General features: G+C 38.9%; 1 protein-coding gene across 1 annotated transcript; it reads left to right on the forward strand.

Moving 5' to 3' along the window:
- The first annotated feature begins 11,312 nt into the window (after positions 1-11,312).
- LOC130684712 (olfactory receptor 56A3-like) lies at positions 11,313-12,260 on the forward strand. Its single transcript, XM_057506612.1, has one exon. The coding sequence runs from the start codon at positions 11,313-11,315 to the stop codon at positions 12,258-12,260; it is 948 nt and encodes a 315-aa protein (XP_057362595.1).
- The last annotated feature ends 6,320 nt before the right edge of the window (positions 12,261-18,580 follow it).

Raw genomic sequence — 18,580 nt, forward strand, 5'->3', positions numbered from 1 at the left:
GGCCTTCAGATAGGATCAAAAGTATATTTTTAGATACTTTGAGTTTGAAAACATATGAAACATACAAGTGGAAGAGTATGGTAAGACTTACAGGGGTTGGCACTCAAGTAAAATACAAACTTGTGAATTGACTACAGACTGTAACTGAAGCAATAGAAGTAGATGGGATCGCTTAAGGAAAGAATATAGAAGAAAAGAAGAAAATCTATCAAGAACTCCTCGGGAGCCCCCTTACCACCCTGACCTTCTGGTTTGATGAGATTAGCACTGTGGAAACAGAAAGTAGAGGTCAGGGGAGGAGAAGAAAAAATTAAAAAGTAACAGAAGAAAGCACCTCAGAAGGGACTGTGATCAGTTCAGGAGGTATGGTGACTTTATTCAAGGCCCCTGTAGAATGTGCAAAGGCCCTGTCTATATAAATTTAATGTTTAAAGTGCATTACAAAATTTGTGGGCCCATTATAAAATGTATGAGTTTACCAATGAAAATTTAGAATAATGGGTTGAGAAGAAATTCTTACACATGTATTAATTGTCCAATCAGTTGCAAATAAAGACTCTTTGTAGTGTCAAGTCACCAACTCTTGACAGAAGAGAGGACATAAATATATTTGAAAAAAATAATGACTGATATTTTCCAAGTCTGATAAAAATTATAAATCCACAGTTCAAGGAGGTCAGTGAAACCCAAGAACAAGAAACACAAAGAAAACTACACTAAGGCACATCATAATCAAATTGCTCAGAAGTAATGATAAAGAAAAAATCTTAAAAGCCAGAAAAAAGACCCATTAAAAAGGAACAAAATTAAGGATGACAGCAGATTTCTTATCAGAAACAATGCAAGAAAAAGACAGTAGAGCAAATATTTAAATTACTGAAAGAACAAAAATTGTTAAACTAGAATTCTATGCCCCATAAAATATGCTTCAAAAACAGACAAAATGCCTTTTTAAACATACAGAAACTGAAAGAATTCATTAGCAGCAGGCTAACATGACACAAATGTTTAAAAATTTCCCAGACAGAAGGATAATGATAACAGACATAAATATGAATCACACAAAGGAATGAAGAACATCAGAATTTGTTACTACATGGGTAAATTAAGAAGAGTCTTCTACTATTTAAATGCATTTTTAAAGTAATTGTTTAAATAAAAATACTAAAATGCAGTATGTGGCTTACAAGATAAGAAAATTTAGTAAAACATATGATAATAATAGTATAAGCCAGGAAGGAAAAAATAGAACTATGTTATTTTAGTTCTTACATTTAATATGATATATTATTACTTGAAGGTAGACAATGATTAGAGATTTGTACTATAATCTGTAAAGTGATCCCCAAAATAAAATAGTTAAAATTCATAAGAAGTAAGACTAAATGGAATTTTTAAAAAAATACTCAATCCAAAAGAAACATAGAACAAATGCCAAAATGATAGGTTTAAACCCAACCATATCTATAACTCACATTAAGTATAAATGGACTAATCACACAATTAAAAGTTTATCAGATTGCATAAAAAATAATCAAATAAATGCTGCCTACATAAAATGCACTTCAAATATAACGCAATTAGGTTACAAGTAAAGGGATGAAAAAATAGATCATATCAACACTAATCAAAAGAAAAATGGAATAGCTCTGTTAATACCAGAAAAAATTTCAAACACAAGATGAACAACAGGATACATGTTATCAAATGTACACTGAATATTTACCAAAATGGACCATATTCTGGGCCATAAAATGAATCCCAATACACTTAAAAAGATTCATTCAGGCCATGGAAGGTATATTTTCTGACCACAGTGGAATTAAATTAGGAATCAATAATGAAGTGATCTCTGGAAAATATCCCAAACATTTGAAAACTAAACAATACACTTCTAAACAATTTATGAGATAAAGAAGGAGCCAAAATGGAAAACAGGAAGTATTCTTAACTGAGAAAAAATTAAAATGCAACATATCATAGTGAGTCTATAGCATCTTACTACACTGATGGACAGTGACTGTAATGGGGTTTGTACGGGGGGACCTGGTGAAGGGGGGAGTCTAGTAACCATAATGTTCTTCATGTAATTGTAGATTAATAATAATAAAATGAATTTTTAAAAAATGCAACATATCAACATTTTTGAGACAATGCTAAAGCAATATGTACACGGAGACATATGGCATTAAATGCTTATGTTAGAGTTACAAGATCTCAGATCAATGACCAACCTCTATCATTATAAAGAAAAAAATGGAAAAAGAAGAATAAATTAAACCCAAACTAAGGATAAGAATAAATATTAGAACAGAAACCAGAGAAATAGAAAAAAGAATACAATAGAGAAAATCATTAAAACCGAAATATTTTACATTGAGAAAACTGATAAAATGTATAAGACTCTAGCCAGACAGATCAGGGAAGGAGAGAGAGAGACAGGGTTAGAAAGAATGAGAGAGATGGAGAGAGACTGAGAGAGAGAGAGGATGGGAGAGAAGAAACAAATTCTCAAAATCAGGAATGAGATATGTGACAGGACTAGAGGCCCTGTATGTATTAAAAAGACAATGATATACAATGAATCATAAGAAATATATATTTGGTCATTTATATGATGAAATATGTATTTCCCAGGTATATTTGGTCTTCATTCACAGTTCCTGAAAACACTGAAGAGTCTTAAAGATGAAATGGGTGTTTTTTCATGTTAGTGAGAGACTTTGGACCCGCACTCAAAGGTGGCGGGGCTGGAGGTTGGATCAGCCAATGGCCAATAATTTAGTCAATTATGACTATGCAATGAAGCCCTCACAAAACCCCAGAGAAGAGCTTATCACTCTCTGCTGCTGTTGGATCCTGCTTCTCAGTCAGGGAGAGCTTCTATGCTCAGGGAACCAGAACACCTCCACGTGCCACCGAGCAGGCCCCAAGCTCCAGGAGCACAGGAGCTCATTTATTTGGGACGCTGCCCTGTGTATCTCTTCCTCTGACTGTTAATTTGTATCTTTTATGGTATCCTTTATTAAACTAGTAAAGGTAAGTGCTTTCCTGAGTTCTGTGAGCTGCTCTAGCAAATGAATTGAACCTAAGCGGGAGTCATGGGAACCTCCGATCTAGTCAGACTGTCAGAAGCACAGGGAACTGCCTGGAACTTGCAACTGGTGTCTGGAGTCAGGGGGTGGAGGGCAATCTTTTAGGATGGAGCCCTTAACCTGGGAATCTGGTGCTGTCTCTGGGCAGATAGCAACAGAATTGAGCTGAGTTCTCCAACACCCTGCTGGTGTTCGAGAATTGCTTGGTATTATGTGCAGGAAGACCCCCTTCCACATATTTATACACATTGGAATAGTATCTGGGAACCTGAATGGAGTTATACTACTATTACTGCTGTGTGTACCATTGTTACATATGTGTATATATGTATATATCTATGAAACATACCCAAGCAGACAGTAATGGAATATTATGAACAATTTTATGCCAATAAAATTTTTCAACTTAGGTGTAATAAACACATTCCTTAATGCACAAAAATTACCAATGCTTACTTGAGAAGAAATAGATTACCTGAATAGAATGAATTCAACTTGTAGTTAAAAACCTTGCACAAGGGAAACAAACACCAGGCCTAGATGACTTCACTGGGAACTCTAGTAAATATTCTATTAAATATTTAAGAAAGAAAAAATACCAATTCTACAGACTTCCAGAAAAGTAAAGGGAAGGAAATGTTTCCCTGGTCATACTATGAGAACACCATTATACTTATACCAAAACCAGACAAACACATTATATGAACAGATGATGAATAGATATCCTTCATAGACATAGATCCAAAAAACTAAACAAAATTTTAGCAATTAAACTGAAAAAATATACAAAAAGTTTGTATATCAAACTGGATAAGATCCAGTTTGGTTTATCCCAGGAATATAAGGTTGGATGAACATTCAAATATTAGTTACTGAAATTCACTATACTAACAAACAAACAAAAGCCCATGAGAGCACCTCAATATACACAGAAAAACATCTGACAAAATGAAGCCTGCCCCTTGCCCCAAACCCTGAGCATGCTAACAATGTCAGAGAAGTTTTGGGATCCCAGAATATAACACAAAATCTCTATGAACCATTGGAAGTCAGAATTGGTTTGGTCTCTACCAACCTAGGCCAGGAGAGGATTGGCAATACAGGAAACTAAATGAAGAGGACAGATTTAGTTGGGCCTTCATTTCTCCCATGCTTTTCCTGGAGAACACCATTATCATATCTGAAGCTACCAAGTGGGAAGGAATAAAGCCGCCGAGCACTTGCCAAGGCTGAGTGATTTGTAAAAGCTAAGTAGGCCTTCTGTAGTCCCAACCGGGGTCTATGTGATTTGATTTAATAGCAGTTCCTGGAAAATAGCAATGCTGACACAGTGCTAGTGGAAGGCTACTTGAAGGGCTGTTTCACCCAGATTGTAGGAAACAAGAAATATGAAAGTCCAGACAGCTATTAAGCTTCTTCTCTGAAGTGTGACAATCACAAAACTTACCTGGAGGATTCACAGCCTAGACTTGCTCTTCCTCTCTTCCCCTACCCCTTGGCATTTGTTACTCTCCAAGGTACTTTTGCCCTAGGGAAATATGAGGATAGGACAAAAATTAAGAAAATAATAAACACTGTGAAATAACAAAAATGAACTGAGCAACCTATATCCTAAGAATCAGAATTAATGGGCTAGAGAGATTAACAATGATAAACTAACAATGCTTGACATGTAAGTACAAAATAGATTTTATCAGATAAATGCAAGGCTTACTGTCCTCAGAGACTTAAGGATGATACTGGAAATATGAAGTTGGACCATTCAGTTCTAATAAAGTACTAGTTCTTTTAAAAAGTAAAATAGTTGATATAAAGCATCAGTGTATGAGTTGAATAGCTAATAAATGCAACTGAATATCATATTAATGAGCTGGATCAGGCCCAGGAAAATTCTAGTCATGTTAGATAATTGTCAGAAGATATGGAGAGGAGGAGGAAGAAATGGCTAAAAGATAACATGCAAAATGTCAAAATGTAAACTTGGTCTAATCAGAGTTGCTTAGGAAATAAGTAAATGGAAAGGGAATGTACTTGAGGAAATAGAAATGAAGAGCTACTCATTAAATTTTAAAATGTAAGACTGCAGATTGAAAGATATTAAAGCAAGACAAATTAGATGTTAAAAAATAAAAGCATTTAGATACATTTTAGTGATATCAGAGGAAAAGAGTCAATACTAAAGGCTGCATGCACATCATGTACTGATGTGGATTCCTGAACAGACTCTGAGATTCTGACATATGCTGGTGTTACTTTGGGGACTTAAAGTTGAAAATAAAAGGATGGAAATATAAACAAAAGTCAGTCAGAGTACCAATTTTAGTAATGAACAAAAAATTCATGAAAGAGAAAAACTAACATTACATACAGAAGTATTAAAGATGGTCACAAATTCTTTTACATTCCGCCTAGAAAGAAGTCAGGTTCAGTTTCCCTCTTTGTATAATGTGGCAGAAGTGATGCTAATTATAATATGTGTAAAAAACTAAAATCTACAAAAAGAAACTAAAAATATTTGACAGAATTGAAATGGGGAGTCATCCTGCCATGTAATAGTATATACTATAATGCAATAGTAATAAAAATAATGCAGCATTGCTGTAAATAAAGTCAAATACACTAGTGATAGAATAGGAACAGAGCTATGGCTGTAGGACAGCTGGTATGTAATAAAGCTGACATCCCAGGTCAGTGGAAGAAAGAAAGGTTAATGATCTCTGTAAGGAGAAAAATTAAGTTAGATCCATCTTTAACACTATAAATGGGAATGGTGTTTGAAAATACTTAGTAACTGGTACAGCTCTTCATCAACAAACCAGGAGTGTTCAGACCATGCACTGTACCTGGGCACCAGTGGGCCCTACACTGCAGAATTACCCCACTTCTTAGTGGATAATGGAGAGGCCTAGGAGACACCATGAGAACAGCCAGGGAAGTGTTGAGCACATGTGGCAAGTCTAACTAGGGAATATTTTTTTAAATAGCCTGACAGTATTTCCTATGCTCACAATTATCGCAATAGCAGTACAAACTACTTTAACATCACTTCTTACTTTTGAAAAATAAAAACAGGTTTAAACACATCACATGACACATAAGAAACTAAGTTAAAAAAAAATTAAAGCAAACAGAAACAAAACGCCTTTGTGATCTTGTAGAATGGTCCCTAAATAAGATCCCCAGAGATAATCCATTAATAGAACAATCATTTGACTTGATCAAATTGAAAGATTTCCATTTGATAATGGACAGCACACAGTAAATTTGGCAAACACATGTCAGACTACAGGAGACTTTATCAAAATCAAGCCAACAAGGGACTCTAGTGTTTAAACTTTGCAAGGAGATTTTGTAAATATGCAAGAAAAAATAAAAATGAATAGGAAAAGAAAGCAAAGGATGTGAACATGTAATTCATAGCATGGAAACCATAAATGGTTAAACAGTATATGAAGAGTTCTCACTGGTCAGAAGAAATTCAAATTAAAATAATGAGATACTATTTTACACCCATCAAGTTTTCAAAAAAAAGCATCAAATGGTGTAAAGAATGTAAAAAATAAAGAAACTTTAGAAATTTCCAGTGGGGTTTTATAAATCTTTGGGTGAAAATTTCCAAGTAAAATTAAATATTTTTATATACCACAACTAAAAAAACTATATATCTTCTTTAGGCCCATAAGTAGAGGTGGACCAGGATATTGACAGTAACATTATTTCTGGTAACAAGTCATCTTAGATCAAATGCTATTGGCTAATTACATAGAAAGGGAAAATGCACATTATGGAAACTGCACAGCAGTCAATAATAAAGATGACTTACACAAAGCAACATGTACAGACTTTTAAGATTTAGTCTTGACTGAAAATATAGAACAGTATCACATACAGAACCCAAAGACAGTTCTATAAATTAATACCAAAACCATTCTTCCATAAGTGAACATAGAGCTGAATAGGCACAGTTTTCACTTAGCTGAAGGGAAGAGAAATAGGAGCAATGTTGGGATATGCAGAAGAAAAAGATATAAAAAAAAAAGCAAAAGATTGGAGGGCCTTAAAGAAACAGATGGTGTTCATTCCCATAACTGGAGGAGCATGAATAATTCACATGAGGCACAAGGTGAAAATAAAAAAAGGGAATAAATCATGTTTCCTAATATCTACTTGTACATAAATATTTAAAAATCTTTCACTGTAGCAGAAATTACTACAGGATTTTCTCAGTAATTTACACTGAATTTTCTCAGTGATATTCTCTTGCTTATTTATCATTGTAACTCCATAACAGAAGTCAGTGTAAATTAACATCTCTCCATCTAATAGCATGATTTGGGATGTTATCTAACAAGCACATACAGGAAACCCACACATGGAAGATTCTGAGTGTGGGTGTGCAAATGAGCATGAACATGTGTAAACGGATATAGACCCCAAACCTAGGAGACTGACACCCTACAGGACACATAGCCAACAAAGGGCTGGATTACCAGGGCTCCTTTCTTTTAGAAACAAGGGAAATCACTTTCTTTTCCCATCTGCCTGACTGTCTGTCCCAGGAGGGTCTTTTGAGTTCAAGGAAGGAAGGATGGAGAAGTTCCTAGAGGGCGAAGTCCCTTAGGCTCCAGAGTAATAAATACCCCAGGTACGTTAGGACCTAACCAAAACTCCAGCATCAGTGAAGCCAGACCCCTCTGCTTCACACCCTCCGAAAGTGAGCCTGGGTAGAGGGTGCCTGAGACGCAGCTATACCAACATTAGCCAGAAGACGGGAGAGAGCTTGCTCTTCAGTCAGGAGCTGCGTTCCTGTCCATTCCGGAGTTGGCACCACGAAAGCAGGCTGAAAACAGAGCCGTGCAGCCTGCAGCCTCCGTCAGGTCAGGAGGCAGCATGAGAACCTCTGCCATCCTCTTGCCTTCTCTGATCTTTGCTTGGCACTGCCAGAGATGCAGAGAAGTGGGACTTTGTCCTTAGGAAAGGAGAATAACGCGGGCGGGGAGAGCCCTGGAAAGTGTGTCATCTGGACCCCAGGGAGAACATCGGGGTTTTCAACTCTGAGTGTAGGAATTTAGGAGACTTCAGGCAAAGACTCTGCCTACAAATGTTTCACTCCTGGGGTTGGAATTAAATTTACTCTAGTTCTCTTCAGAGGTTGAGGGTAGAGGCTGCAGGTGGGGATCAGTGGGGCTCAGAAAGTAGTTCCTCAGCTTGCAGCTCAATCTAAGGAATTTCTAAACACCGCTGCTGCCAAAAGCAGAAAATTATGTCCATAGGATCCACGAGGTTTCAGTCACTGGGGGCACGCAGTGATGTCCAACACAACACTGGGAGACAGGTCTGCAGGTCGCTCTTCTGGAACTCTGTAGAGCTGGAGGGGACCCGGACACAGGAATACCACAGTGCTGTGCTGTGGACCTTCCCTGCAACCCGGGGAAAAGCCTGGGAGGCTTTAGGGTCTCTGCTTTATTCTTGACCTTCAGCATCTCTGGCTTCTTCATGGTGTCCCTGTCTGCAACCAGCCAGTCATTAGCTCTAGGTCCTCAGCCCATACGGTGCCGTGGCAAGCTCTGATTGCAGACTGACACTGGAAAAGGACAAAGGAAGAAAGACATATGTGTTCTCACATGCTCTGCTGCTAGGGCTCAGTGGGTAGCTCAGTGTTTGTTGAGTGAAATGTGGATTGAAGAACATGGAGGGGCATTCCAGAGAACAGAGAAGGAAGTTAGAGTTGGTAGGGGAAACATACAAAATAATCCTGTTATGTTGTCCTCAGAAATTTCATCCTAGTGCTAGAAGTAATTACCACAAAGCTCTTTAGCTGACATCCCCCATCCACCCGAGAAAAAGCAGGCATCTTCCTCTCAGCTAGAGGTGGCGATGGAGGAGCTGTACTCATATAATCACTAGCTTTAGAGCTGACTTTCATTTTTTCTATGTTCAAATCCTACTAGTTAAACTGTGGAAAAGACCTGTAATACCACTGCATCTCAATTTGCCTGTCTGAAAAAGGTACATTGTTAAAACAGTCAACATATCATACCTACTTCAGACTATTATGAGTCACAAATGAAGTATTTTTAAAATTCTTCCCCAAATTGCCGAAGTCTCTATCAGTGCATTCTATCATTAGCAAGAGAAACAGAATTGTAAGATAGTCTAAATATCTTCCACACACCAGGTGGGAAAGCCTTGCCTAGCAGACACCAGCTGTACAGAACTGCTGTCTGGAGAGGCAGAGGGTGAACAGGAGGGAAGAGAGGAGCCCCAGTTACTGAGGGGGTCTCTCTGAGGAGGAAGATCTCAGAGGAGTTGGCAGAAGAGCACTGGAATTGTATTTGGGAAATGAAAAAATTTCACTGGAAACAAAAATACTATTTCAAATGATACCAAAAATAGTATGTTTCTAATGGTACCAAAATAATGGTCTGCTCTTCAAACACCATTTTATTCAAACTTCCTTCCTTACCACACAAACCCCACTCAAAATCTATTTCTCCACTATCAGATTCCATATCAAGACTCTTAATTGTATCCAAGGAGAAGTTTGCTTCCTTTTTTATAGAATTGATGGGACAAGTAAATTTTCACAGAATTATTTATCAAGTCCAAAGAAATCCTAGAAATTACTCCAATCCATCCCACAGTATTAGGCAAGATTAGCATCAGTGTAAAATAGTTTGTGCGGTAAAGATATTGAGATATAATTTCCGTTGTTTGTAATGTGGCAATAATATAACATATCTCATAGGATGTTGAATGATCAAATGGGATAAAGCCCTAGAGTATTTGGGGATAGTTCCCAGCAAGTAGTAAGACTTCCAAACCTAACATAATTTTATGTTACATTAGTGAGCCTAATGAGTAATAAGCAGCGTAGTTCTAATACTCCTGATGAAAAATAATTTCTGAACCACAAAATAACTCTTTAACAGAGACTCTGTCCATATGCACAGATTTAGGTACAATGGACTCCATGACTTGAAGGATCCCAGAAAGACCTGACCTATATACTAGTTGCCAAGCTACAACCTTCCTTGGACAATTTCACAATCAGGGGAAGAACCTTAGGATCCTTCACCTTTAATGTAAATGAGGGTACCACATCACTCTATGTACAATCTTTCTTGTCCAACCTACGCCCATGTCAAAGTTAGTCAGTCCTCCCCATCATGTCCTAATGGTTTGCGCAAGACCCTGTCATTTGTTCTTATGATTCCCCATTGTTCCCAAGAAGGTTTTTGCTTTACCTCCTCGAGAGTAAGAACAGCTCCCTGTTCAGTTCTGTGGCTCTGCTACCTCCCACAGTGCCAGGTTAAAAGGCTGAGTGATAGAAAGCAATGCCAACATTAAAGCAGTGCCTGGAAGCAGGGGACTGCCCACCTGGTCCATTACATCGATGCTTGAAAAGGGAAACAGAAGAGGGCAGGAGTATAAAGATAAACGTCGCCAGCCTCCCACAGCTGCCAGCAGAATGACTGCCTTCCCGTCTGGTTTAACGGCAGGTATGGCCCTTCCAAAACACGGCAAAATTGGCCATCATCCTTTTAAAGGTACTTCCAGAAATTAGGAATCCTACAAATGTGAAGAGCTGATAAACAGAGGGGAAAACAAGTATTATGGGGTTTCCGTACCTATCCACTTGAAATACTTTTCAGACGAAACGTCAAATAACTAATTTCAGTTCCATAATTATCTTAAATCTCTAATTAAAGCAAAGTAAATACAGCTGAAAAGTCAGAATGAAGGTGACAAAACGACTGGGGATAATCTTCTGAGCGCCACTTCGTGCTGACTCTGATACTTATTGGTATATACTGTTAGAGTTAAGTTGCAGGGGTGGTAGCCTATGTGTGCATTAAAAAACAAAAAGAAAGAAACTCACAAGTACAAATTTAGACTCACCTATCACAAAAAGTAGTTTCTACATTTTTATGCAAGAATATAATTACATTGACACTGAGCCTTGAACAGATCAGACATGTATAAACAAATGCTATTACCTCACGCCTCTATGCTGCTTAGAATAAGAGAAATACCCCAGTAGCATAGCACAACAAATAAACAGATGCATTTGCTTACTTTGGATAAACTGCTAGGACCCACACAGTTTACATAGGAAAGGCATATTGTTGGAAATTGATGTTTGTGTAGTCATTAGCCAATTATTATCCTAATTACAGATTCCTAGAAGAAGGATGTAGGAATACATGACAAAATATGACCACACAACACAATGTCACGACCTCCACTGAGATTTCACACTTCCTCCTGAATTGTTTTGTCAGGTCCCCCACCTGGCAGCTCTGGCTGTCCCTGCCCCTCAGCCTCCTCTTCCTCCTGGCCATGGGGGCCAATGCTACCCTCCTCGTCACCATCCGGATGGAGGCCTCTCTGCACCAGCCCATGTACTACCTGCTCAGCCTCCTCTCCGTGCTGGACATGGTGCTCTGCCTCACCGTCAGCCCCAAGGTCCTGGCCATCTTCTGGTTTGACCTCAGGTCCATTAGCTTCTCTGCCTGCTTCCTGCAGATGTACATCATGAACAGTTTCCTCGCCATGGAGTCCTGCACCTTCATGGTCATGGCCTATGACCGCTATGTGGCCATCTGCCACCCACTGAGGTACCTGTCCATCATCAATGAGCAATTTGTGGCCAAGGCTGTCATTTTTGTTTTGGCCAGGAATGTCCTTCTCACAATGCCTATTCCCATTCTCTCAGCACGGCTCCATTATTGCAGGAGAAACGTCATTGAGAACTGCATCTGCGCCAATATGTCTGTGTCCAGGCTCTCCTGTGATGATGTCACCATCAATCGCATCTACCAGTTTGCTACAGGCTGGGCTATGCTAGGATTTGACCTCATCCTCATCTTCCTCTCCTACACCCTCATCCTGAGAGCTGTGCTGAGACTCAAGGCAGAGGGAGCTGTGGCCAAGGCCCTGAGCACGTGTGGCTCCCACTTCATCCTCATCCTCTTCTTCAGCACAATCCTGCTGGTCTTCGTCCTCACGCATGTGGCCAAGAAGAAGGTCTGCGCTGAGGTGCCAGTCCTGCTCAATGTCCTCCACCACGTCATCCCTGCAGCCCTCAACCCCATTGTTTATGGAGTACGCACCCAGGAGATCAAGCAAGGAATCCAGAGGTTACTGAGGAAAGGTTGGTAGGGACACTGGATCTCTGCATTCCTAATGGAAGGTGACTCTGAAGCAATAAAAGGTGAATAATGAAATTTACATTGATGAGTTATTTTCTAAACTCAGAAAATTAAGTATCACATTTTCTTTAATAAAACTTCAGTTTCGTTTTAAGTTTCTCTTTCTCTCACCTCTCCATTGGGAATCTCCTTGTCCCTTTCACCTGTCTTTCCATACACATTGTCTTATTTTGTCCAAAGCATAGACATTCCTGGGGGTAGGTTCTAAAGTGAGAAATTTATTTTCCTATAAGTACAGCTGTTATTGTATCATGACTTTGTATTCTTGAATATACATCTGTGGATATTTGGTGGGTTGTGTTGTGTAATGTGTTCTTATTCCATTTCCACAGAAGGGAGTATATCGGAGACAAGGACATAGGAGTGAATTTCTTTCGTGAATGAAGGGAAGATGCTTCTAGTCATTAATTGGCTCTTTCCCTGTGAGCCTTTGACCACATCAGTGTCTTTTTTTGTCTCTCCATCTCTGCCTCTCTCTCTCTCCTTCTCTAGGAGACGAGGTGACCTTTTGTATTGTGTCCTGTGTACATTGCAAAAGGACAAGATTTCTACCTGGGTTGCTCATGTGTGTAACAATTAGCCATGAGCTTTATTAGATTCTCCTTCCAATGGCTGTGTGCTGTGGACATGCATCTTTTGGATCCAAGGTGTTGTAGTTCATGGTGTGCACACACAGCTGTGCTAATGTGGTAAAGGTTTCTAAAGACTGTAACATATGATCCAGTAATCATATTGAAATATAAATCATGCTGTTCAAACGTTGCTTGCTTATTAATTGGACAGGTAGGAAGCACAATATGTCCTAGGATTTCTGTGTACTATTAAGACACAAAAACACATAGAACATTTTTGTTGCTTTCAGGAGCTTAAAGGTTGGTTAGGCACAACACAATAAGAGTTCTTGGAATACAGTCCTCTCAACAGGTGAGAATGAGGAATGGAATAAGGTATGATGGGCAGTAAGGTACCAGGCAACATAAGAAATCACTGGATAGAGAGTCAAAGGTTCTAATTGTAAGTCTTACACAACTAAAACAATCAGTACTTAGGCCCAAAAGAACTGGTCTCATAGTATTTCACATTACTCCTCTATGAACAATTTGTTTTAGCAGATCCTTCCTAAACGTAAGCTTTTGTGACTCAGTAATAACTTAGAAGGGTATTACCCTGTTTTGACCATGGAAGCAAAATCTCTCCATAGTCTACTACCAATACTGTACCCAAAGTCTGGGTCTTTTGGTCTTAACATAAAGCACCTCACATACATCCTCAACCAACTTAAGCTTTCATTCCACAAAGCTCTGCCCATTTCTTTCCTCCTCCCTCTCACAGCGAAGAAAAATAAATTGGTATTTCATTTCTCTGCTCTTGGATACCACTATGAGCTACTCTTTGAAAAATAAACATATACTCACATAATAAAAAGCAATACCTGAAAAGCATATATTCTAGATTAACATTGAATTACATTTCTGAAAATAAAAAGCAGTCTATCAAGATCCAACTTGGTTAACACCTAGATAAACTTTTACTTTCTCATTTGAAAAAGAACTCCTCAAAATTTCATTCTCTCAAATATTTCAAAATAATTTAAATGGCTTGGTTTCAAGTGTGCATGACTGAACACCAAGAGGAACATCTTACGTGTATAAAGGTACTAAGGTACTAAGTAGCTTCTAAGGTAAATTTGGACTACTACCTCTTAGGAAATACTAAATATCAACCACTTTTAACAATATTACATATGAACATCCAATCATCAAGCGCATACAGAGAATGATAATGGCCCTTGAGGCCAACATCTAACATATTGTCTAACAAGTGTGCATTTACAGCAAATATAGACAAAGTTTTGTTATGGTTCTGGGGTTGCAGCAATGAGGAACATACTCAAGGTCCATGCTTACAACTGCAAAGGCTCTAAACCTCTAAGAAAGAGGAGTCCAAGAAGCAGTGGAAAGTGTCAATAGATTTCATAACAGTTCTCCCAACACAGCAGCAGAATATGCCAACAGGAAGGACATAGCCAAGGAGCACCTAAGGCAGAGGTCCAATACTATGGCCATTAGGCAGAAGGCTGGGGTGCAAATCTACAAGAGAATTTGAAGGACTAAGCAGAATATGATAACAGGAACTTGAGTTTGAACCAAAGCAGGAACACGATCCTGTGAACTGAAGACATACGGAAGAAAATGGGATTGAAGAAGGGAGGCACTTCATCAGACCAGCACAACCCACAGAAAACGTGTCTGCTTTCTAAAATATTAATCAAAAATAAGTACATAATTACGCCAGAATTTCTAGATGAAATACCAAGCTGTTATTTCTTATCTTGTTGATACTAGCCATTCTGGCTAATGTGAGGTGATATCTCATTGTGTTTTAATTTGCATTTCCCTGATGATTGATGATGTTGAGCATCTTCCCATGTGTCTGTTGGCCACCTGCATGTCTTCTTTGAAAAAAATGTCTGTTCAGGTCCTTGGACCATTTTTAAATAAGGTTATTTCAGGTTTGCTGTTGAGCTTATGAGTTCTTTATACATTTTAGATACTAGCCCCTTATCAGATATATCACTTGTAAATATATCCTCCCATACAATAAATTATCTTTTCATTTTGCTGATGGTTTCCACTGCTGTGCAGAAACATTTTGGCTTGATATAGACCCATTTGTTCATATCGCTTTCATTTCCCATGCCTCAGATAAATATCCAGAAAATGTGAGTCTAGGAATCACAGGAAAAACCACAAAGCTAGTTCAGCCTCAACACCGGCTCAGGTTGGAGAAATGTCTGTAAGGCTGTTGCAAGGAGTATGGGCCCAGGTGAGTGACACTAGGCGTTTCTATTAACAGCATCAGTATCCAAGACAGGCTGAAACCCACACAAAACACAGATGCAAAGAATTTTCTTAGGTGTAATTTATAATTTTTCTTTCTTTTCTTTATTGTCTTTCCCCTTTCCCCACGTCACCCCATTCTACCTCACTAGGTTGTTATGAGGACTAAAGGAAATATCAGGTAACAATCAGAATAATATGACACGGTAAGAAGATGTATGATGATTGCTTCTAGTGTGGTCCTTGATGTAGCTGTAAGTGTGGTCGCCTTCTCCTAAGGAGGCAGAAAATATTCTTTGATGTGCTGTATTTCTAACACATAGTATAATGCTTTCTACACAGTACGATCAAAATATTCATTCAGTAAAAAAGTAAAAGTAATTTTACCCTTGCAATAATCCTGTGTCAGAAAATTTATTATTAAAATATTATCAAACAAACATTAACAAAACAGAAACACCTTGGTGATCTTGTGGAATCCCGAAATAAGATCTCCAGGGATAATCCATTAATAGAACAATAATTTGACTTGATCAAATTGAAAGATTTCCATTGAATAATGGACAGCACACAGTAAATTTGGCAAATACATGTCAGACTACAGGAGACCTTAGCAAAATCAAGCCAACAGGGGACTCTAGTGTTTAAACTTTGAAAGGAGATTTTGTAAATATGCAAGAAAAAACAAAAATAAATAGGAAAAGATGGAAAGGGATGTGAACATGTATGTGAACACTCATGGTTTCACAGCTTCAAAACCAAAAGTGGCTAAACAGAATATGAAGGATGCTCCCTGGTCAGAAGAAATTAAAATTAAAATAATGAGATGCTACTTTACATCCATCAGTTTTCAAAAGACAAGCATCAAATGGTATAAAGAATGTAAAAAATAAAGAAACTTCAGAAATTTCCAGTGGAGTTATATATATTTGGGAAAGAAATTAAAAGTGAAGTTAAATTTTTTTATATGCCACAACTAAAAAAAGTTCCTGCACATGTACCTTCTTGAGGTCCATAAGTAAAGGTGGACCAGAGTATTGACAGTAACATTATTTCTGGTAACAATTCATCTTAGGTCACATGCTGTTAGCTACTTACACAGAAAGGGAAAATGCACAGAATGGAAACTGCACAGCAGTCAATAATGAAGATGACTTACACACTGCAACATGGCAGACTTTCCGATTTAGTCTTAACTGAAAATATAGAACAGTATCAGATACAGAACCTGATGACAGTTCTATAAATTTAATACCAAAACCACAAATAAGTGAACATATACCTAAACAGGCACATTGCAGATTAATTAGAAAGAAATATGGAAGGGATCCTACAGTTTCCATTTAGCTCAAGGGACGATAAATAGCAGCAATGTTGGAATATGCAGAAGAAAAAGATATAAACAATAGAGCAAAATATGGGAGGACCTTAAAGAAACAGATGGTGCTTATTTGATAACTTGAGGAGCACGAATGATTCACATGAGGCTCAAGGTGAAAATAAAAAATAAGGAACAAATCATGTTTCCTAATTTCCACATGTATATAAATATGATTTTAACATCTTTCACTGTAGCAGAAATTACTACAGGATTTTCTCTCTGAAAATTACAGTGCATTTTCTCAGTAATTCTCTCTTGCTTATTTATCATTGCAATGCCATAACAGAAGTCATGATAAGTTAACATCGCTCCATCCAATAGGATGATTTGGGAGGCTATCTAACAAGCACATAGAGGAAGCCCACACATGGAAGATTCTGAGTGTGGGTGTGCAAATGAGTATGAACATGTGTGAATGGATATAAGACCCCAAACCTAGGAGAGTCACTAACTCCCTACAGGACACATAGCCAACAAAGGGCTAAATTAAAAGGGCTTTTTTCTTTTAGAGAAAAAGGAAATCGTTTTCTTTTCCAATGTGCCTGACTGTCTGTCCCAGGAGGATCCTTTGAGTTCAAGGAAGGAAGGATGGAGAAGTTCCTAGAGGGCGACATCCCTTAGGCTCCAGAGTAATAAATACCCCAGGTACGTTGGGACCTAACCAAAACTCCAGGATCAGTGGAGCCAGAGCCTGTGCTTCACACCCTCCGAAAGTACACCTGGGTAGAAGGTACCTGAGATCCAGCTATACCATCATTAGCAAGAAGACAGGAGAGAGCTTGCTCTTCAGTCAGGAGCTGCGTTCCTGTCCATTCCGGAGTTGGCACCGCAAAAGCAGGCTGAAAACAGGGCCGTGCAGCCTGCAGCCTCCCTCAGGTCAGAAGGCACCATGAGAACATCTGACATCCTCTTGCCTTCTCTGAACTTTGCTTGGCACTGCCAGAGATGCAGAGAAGTGGGACTTTGTCCCTAGGAAAGGAGAATAATGCGGGGTGGGGGGGGAGAGCTCTGGAAAGTGTATCATCTGGACCCCAGTGAGAGCATTGGGGTTCTCGATTGTGAGTGTGGGAATTTAGGAGACTTCAGGCAAAGACTCTGCCTACAAATGTTTCACTCCTGGAGTTGGAATTAAATTTACTCTAGTTCACTTCAGAGGTTGAGGGTAGAGGCTGCAGGTGGGGATCAGTGGGGCTCAGAAAGTAGTTCCTCAGCTTGCAGCTCTATCTAAGGAATTTCTAAATGCCACTGCTGCCAAAAGCAGAAAATTATGTCCATAGGATCCACGAGGTTTCAGTCACTGGGGGCACGCAGTGATGTCCAACACAACACTGGGAGACAGGTCTGCAGGTCGCTCTTCTGGAACTCTGTGGAGCTGGGGGGACCCCTGGACACAGGAATACCACAGTGCTGCGCTGTGGACCTTCCCTGCAACCCGGGGAAAAGCCTGGGAGGCTATAGGGTCTCTGCTTTATTCTTGACCTTCAGCATCTCTGGCTTCTTCAAGGTGTCCCTCTCTACAACCAGCCAGTCATTAGCTCTAGGTCCTCAGCCCAGACGGTGCCGTGGCAAGCTCTGATTGCAGACTGACACTGGAAAAGGACAGAGGAAGAAAGACTTATGTGTTCTCACATGCTCTGCTGCTAGGGCTCAGTGGGTAGCTCAGTGTTTGTTGAGTGAAACATACCAACAATAGTATGTTTCTAACGGTATGAAAATATTGGTCCACTCTCCATATACCATTTTATGCAAACTTCCTTACCACACTGACCCCACTCCAAAATTATTTCTCCTCCATCAGAGTCCCTGTCAAGACTCTTAATCGTGTCCAGGGGGAAGTTTGCTTCCTTTTTAATAGAATTGATGCGGAAAGTACACTTTCATAGAATTATTTATCAAGTCCAAAGGAATCCTAGAAATTACTCCAATCCATCCCATGGTATTAGGCAAGATTAGCATCAGGGTAAAATAGTTTGGACGGTTAAGATGTTGAGATATAATTTCCATTGTTTGTAATGTGCCAATAATATAATATATCTCATAGGATGTTGA

Source organism: Manis pentadactyla, chromosome 9 (genome assembly GCF_030020395.1).
Source record: "Manis pentadactyla isolate mManPen7 chromosome 9, mManPen7.hap1, whole genome shotgun sequence".
NCBI classification, from domain to species: Eukaryota; Metazoa; Chordata; class Mammalia; order Pholidota; family Manidae; genus Manis; species Manis pentadactyla.

What these genes read in the sequence shown, in the direction of transcription:
- LOC130684712 (XM_057506612.1), top strand. Translation starts at nt 11,313, where the DNA reads ATGACCACACAACACAATGTCACGACCTCCACTGAGATTTCACACTTC.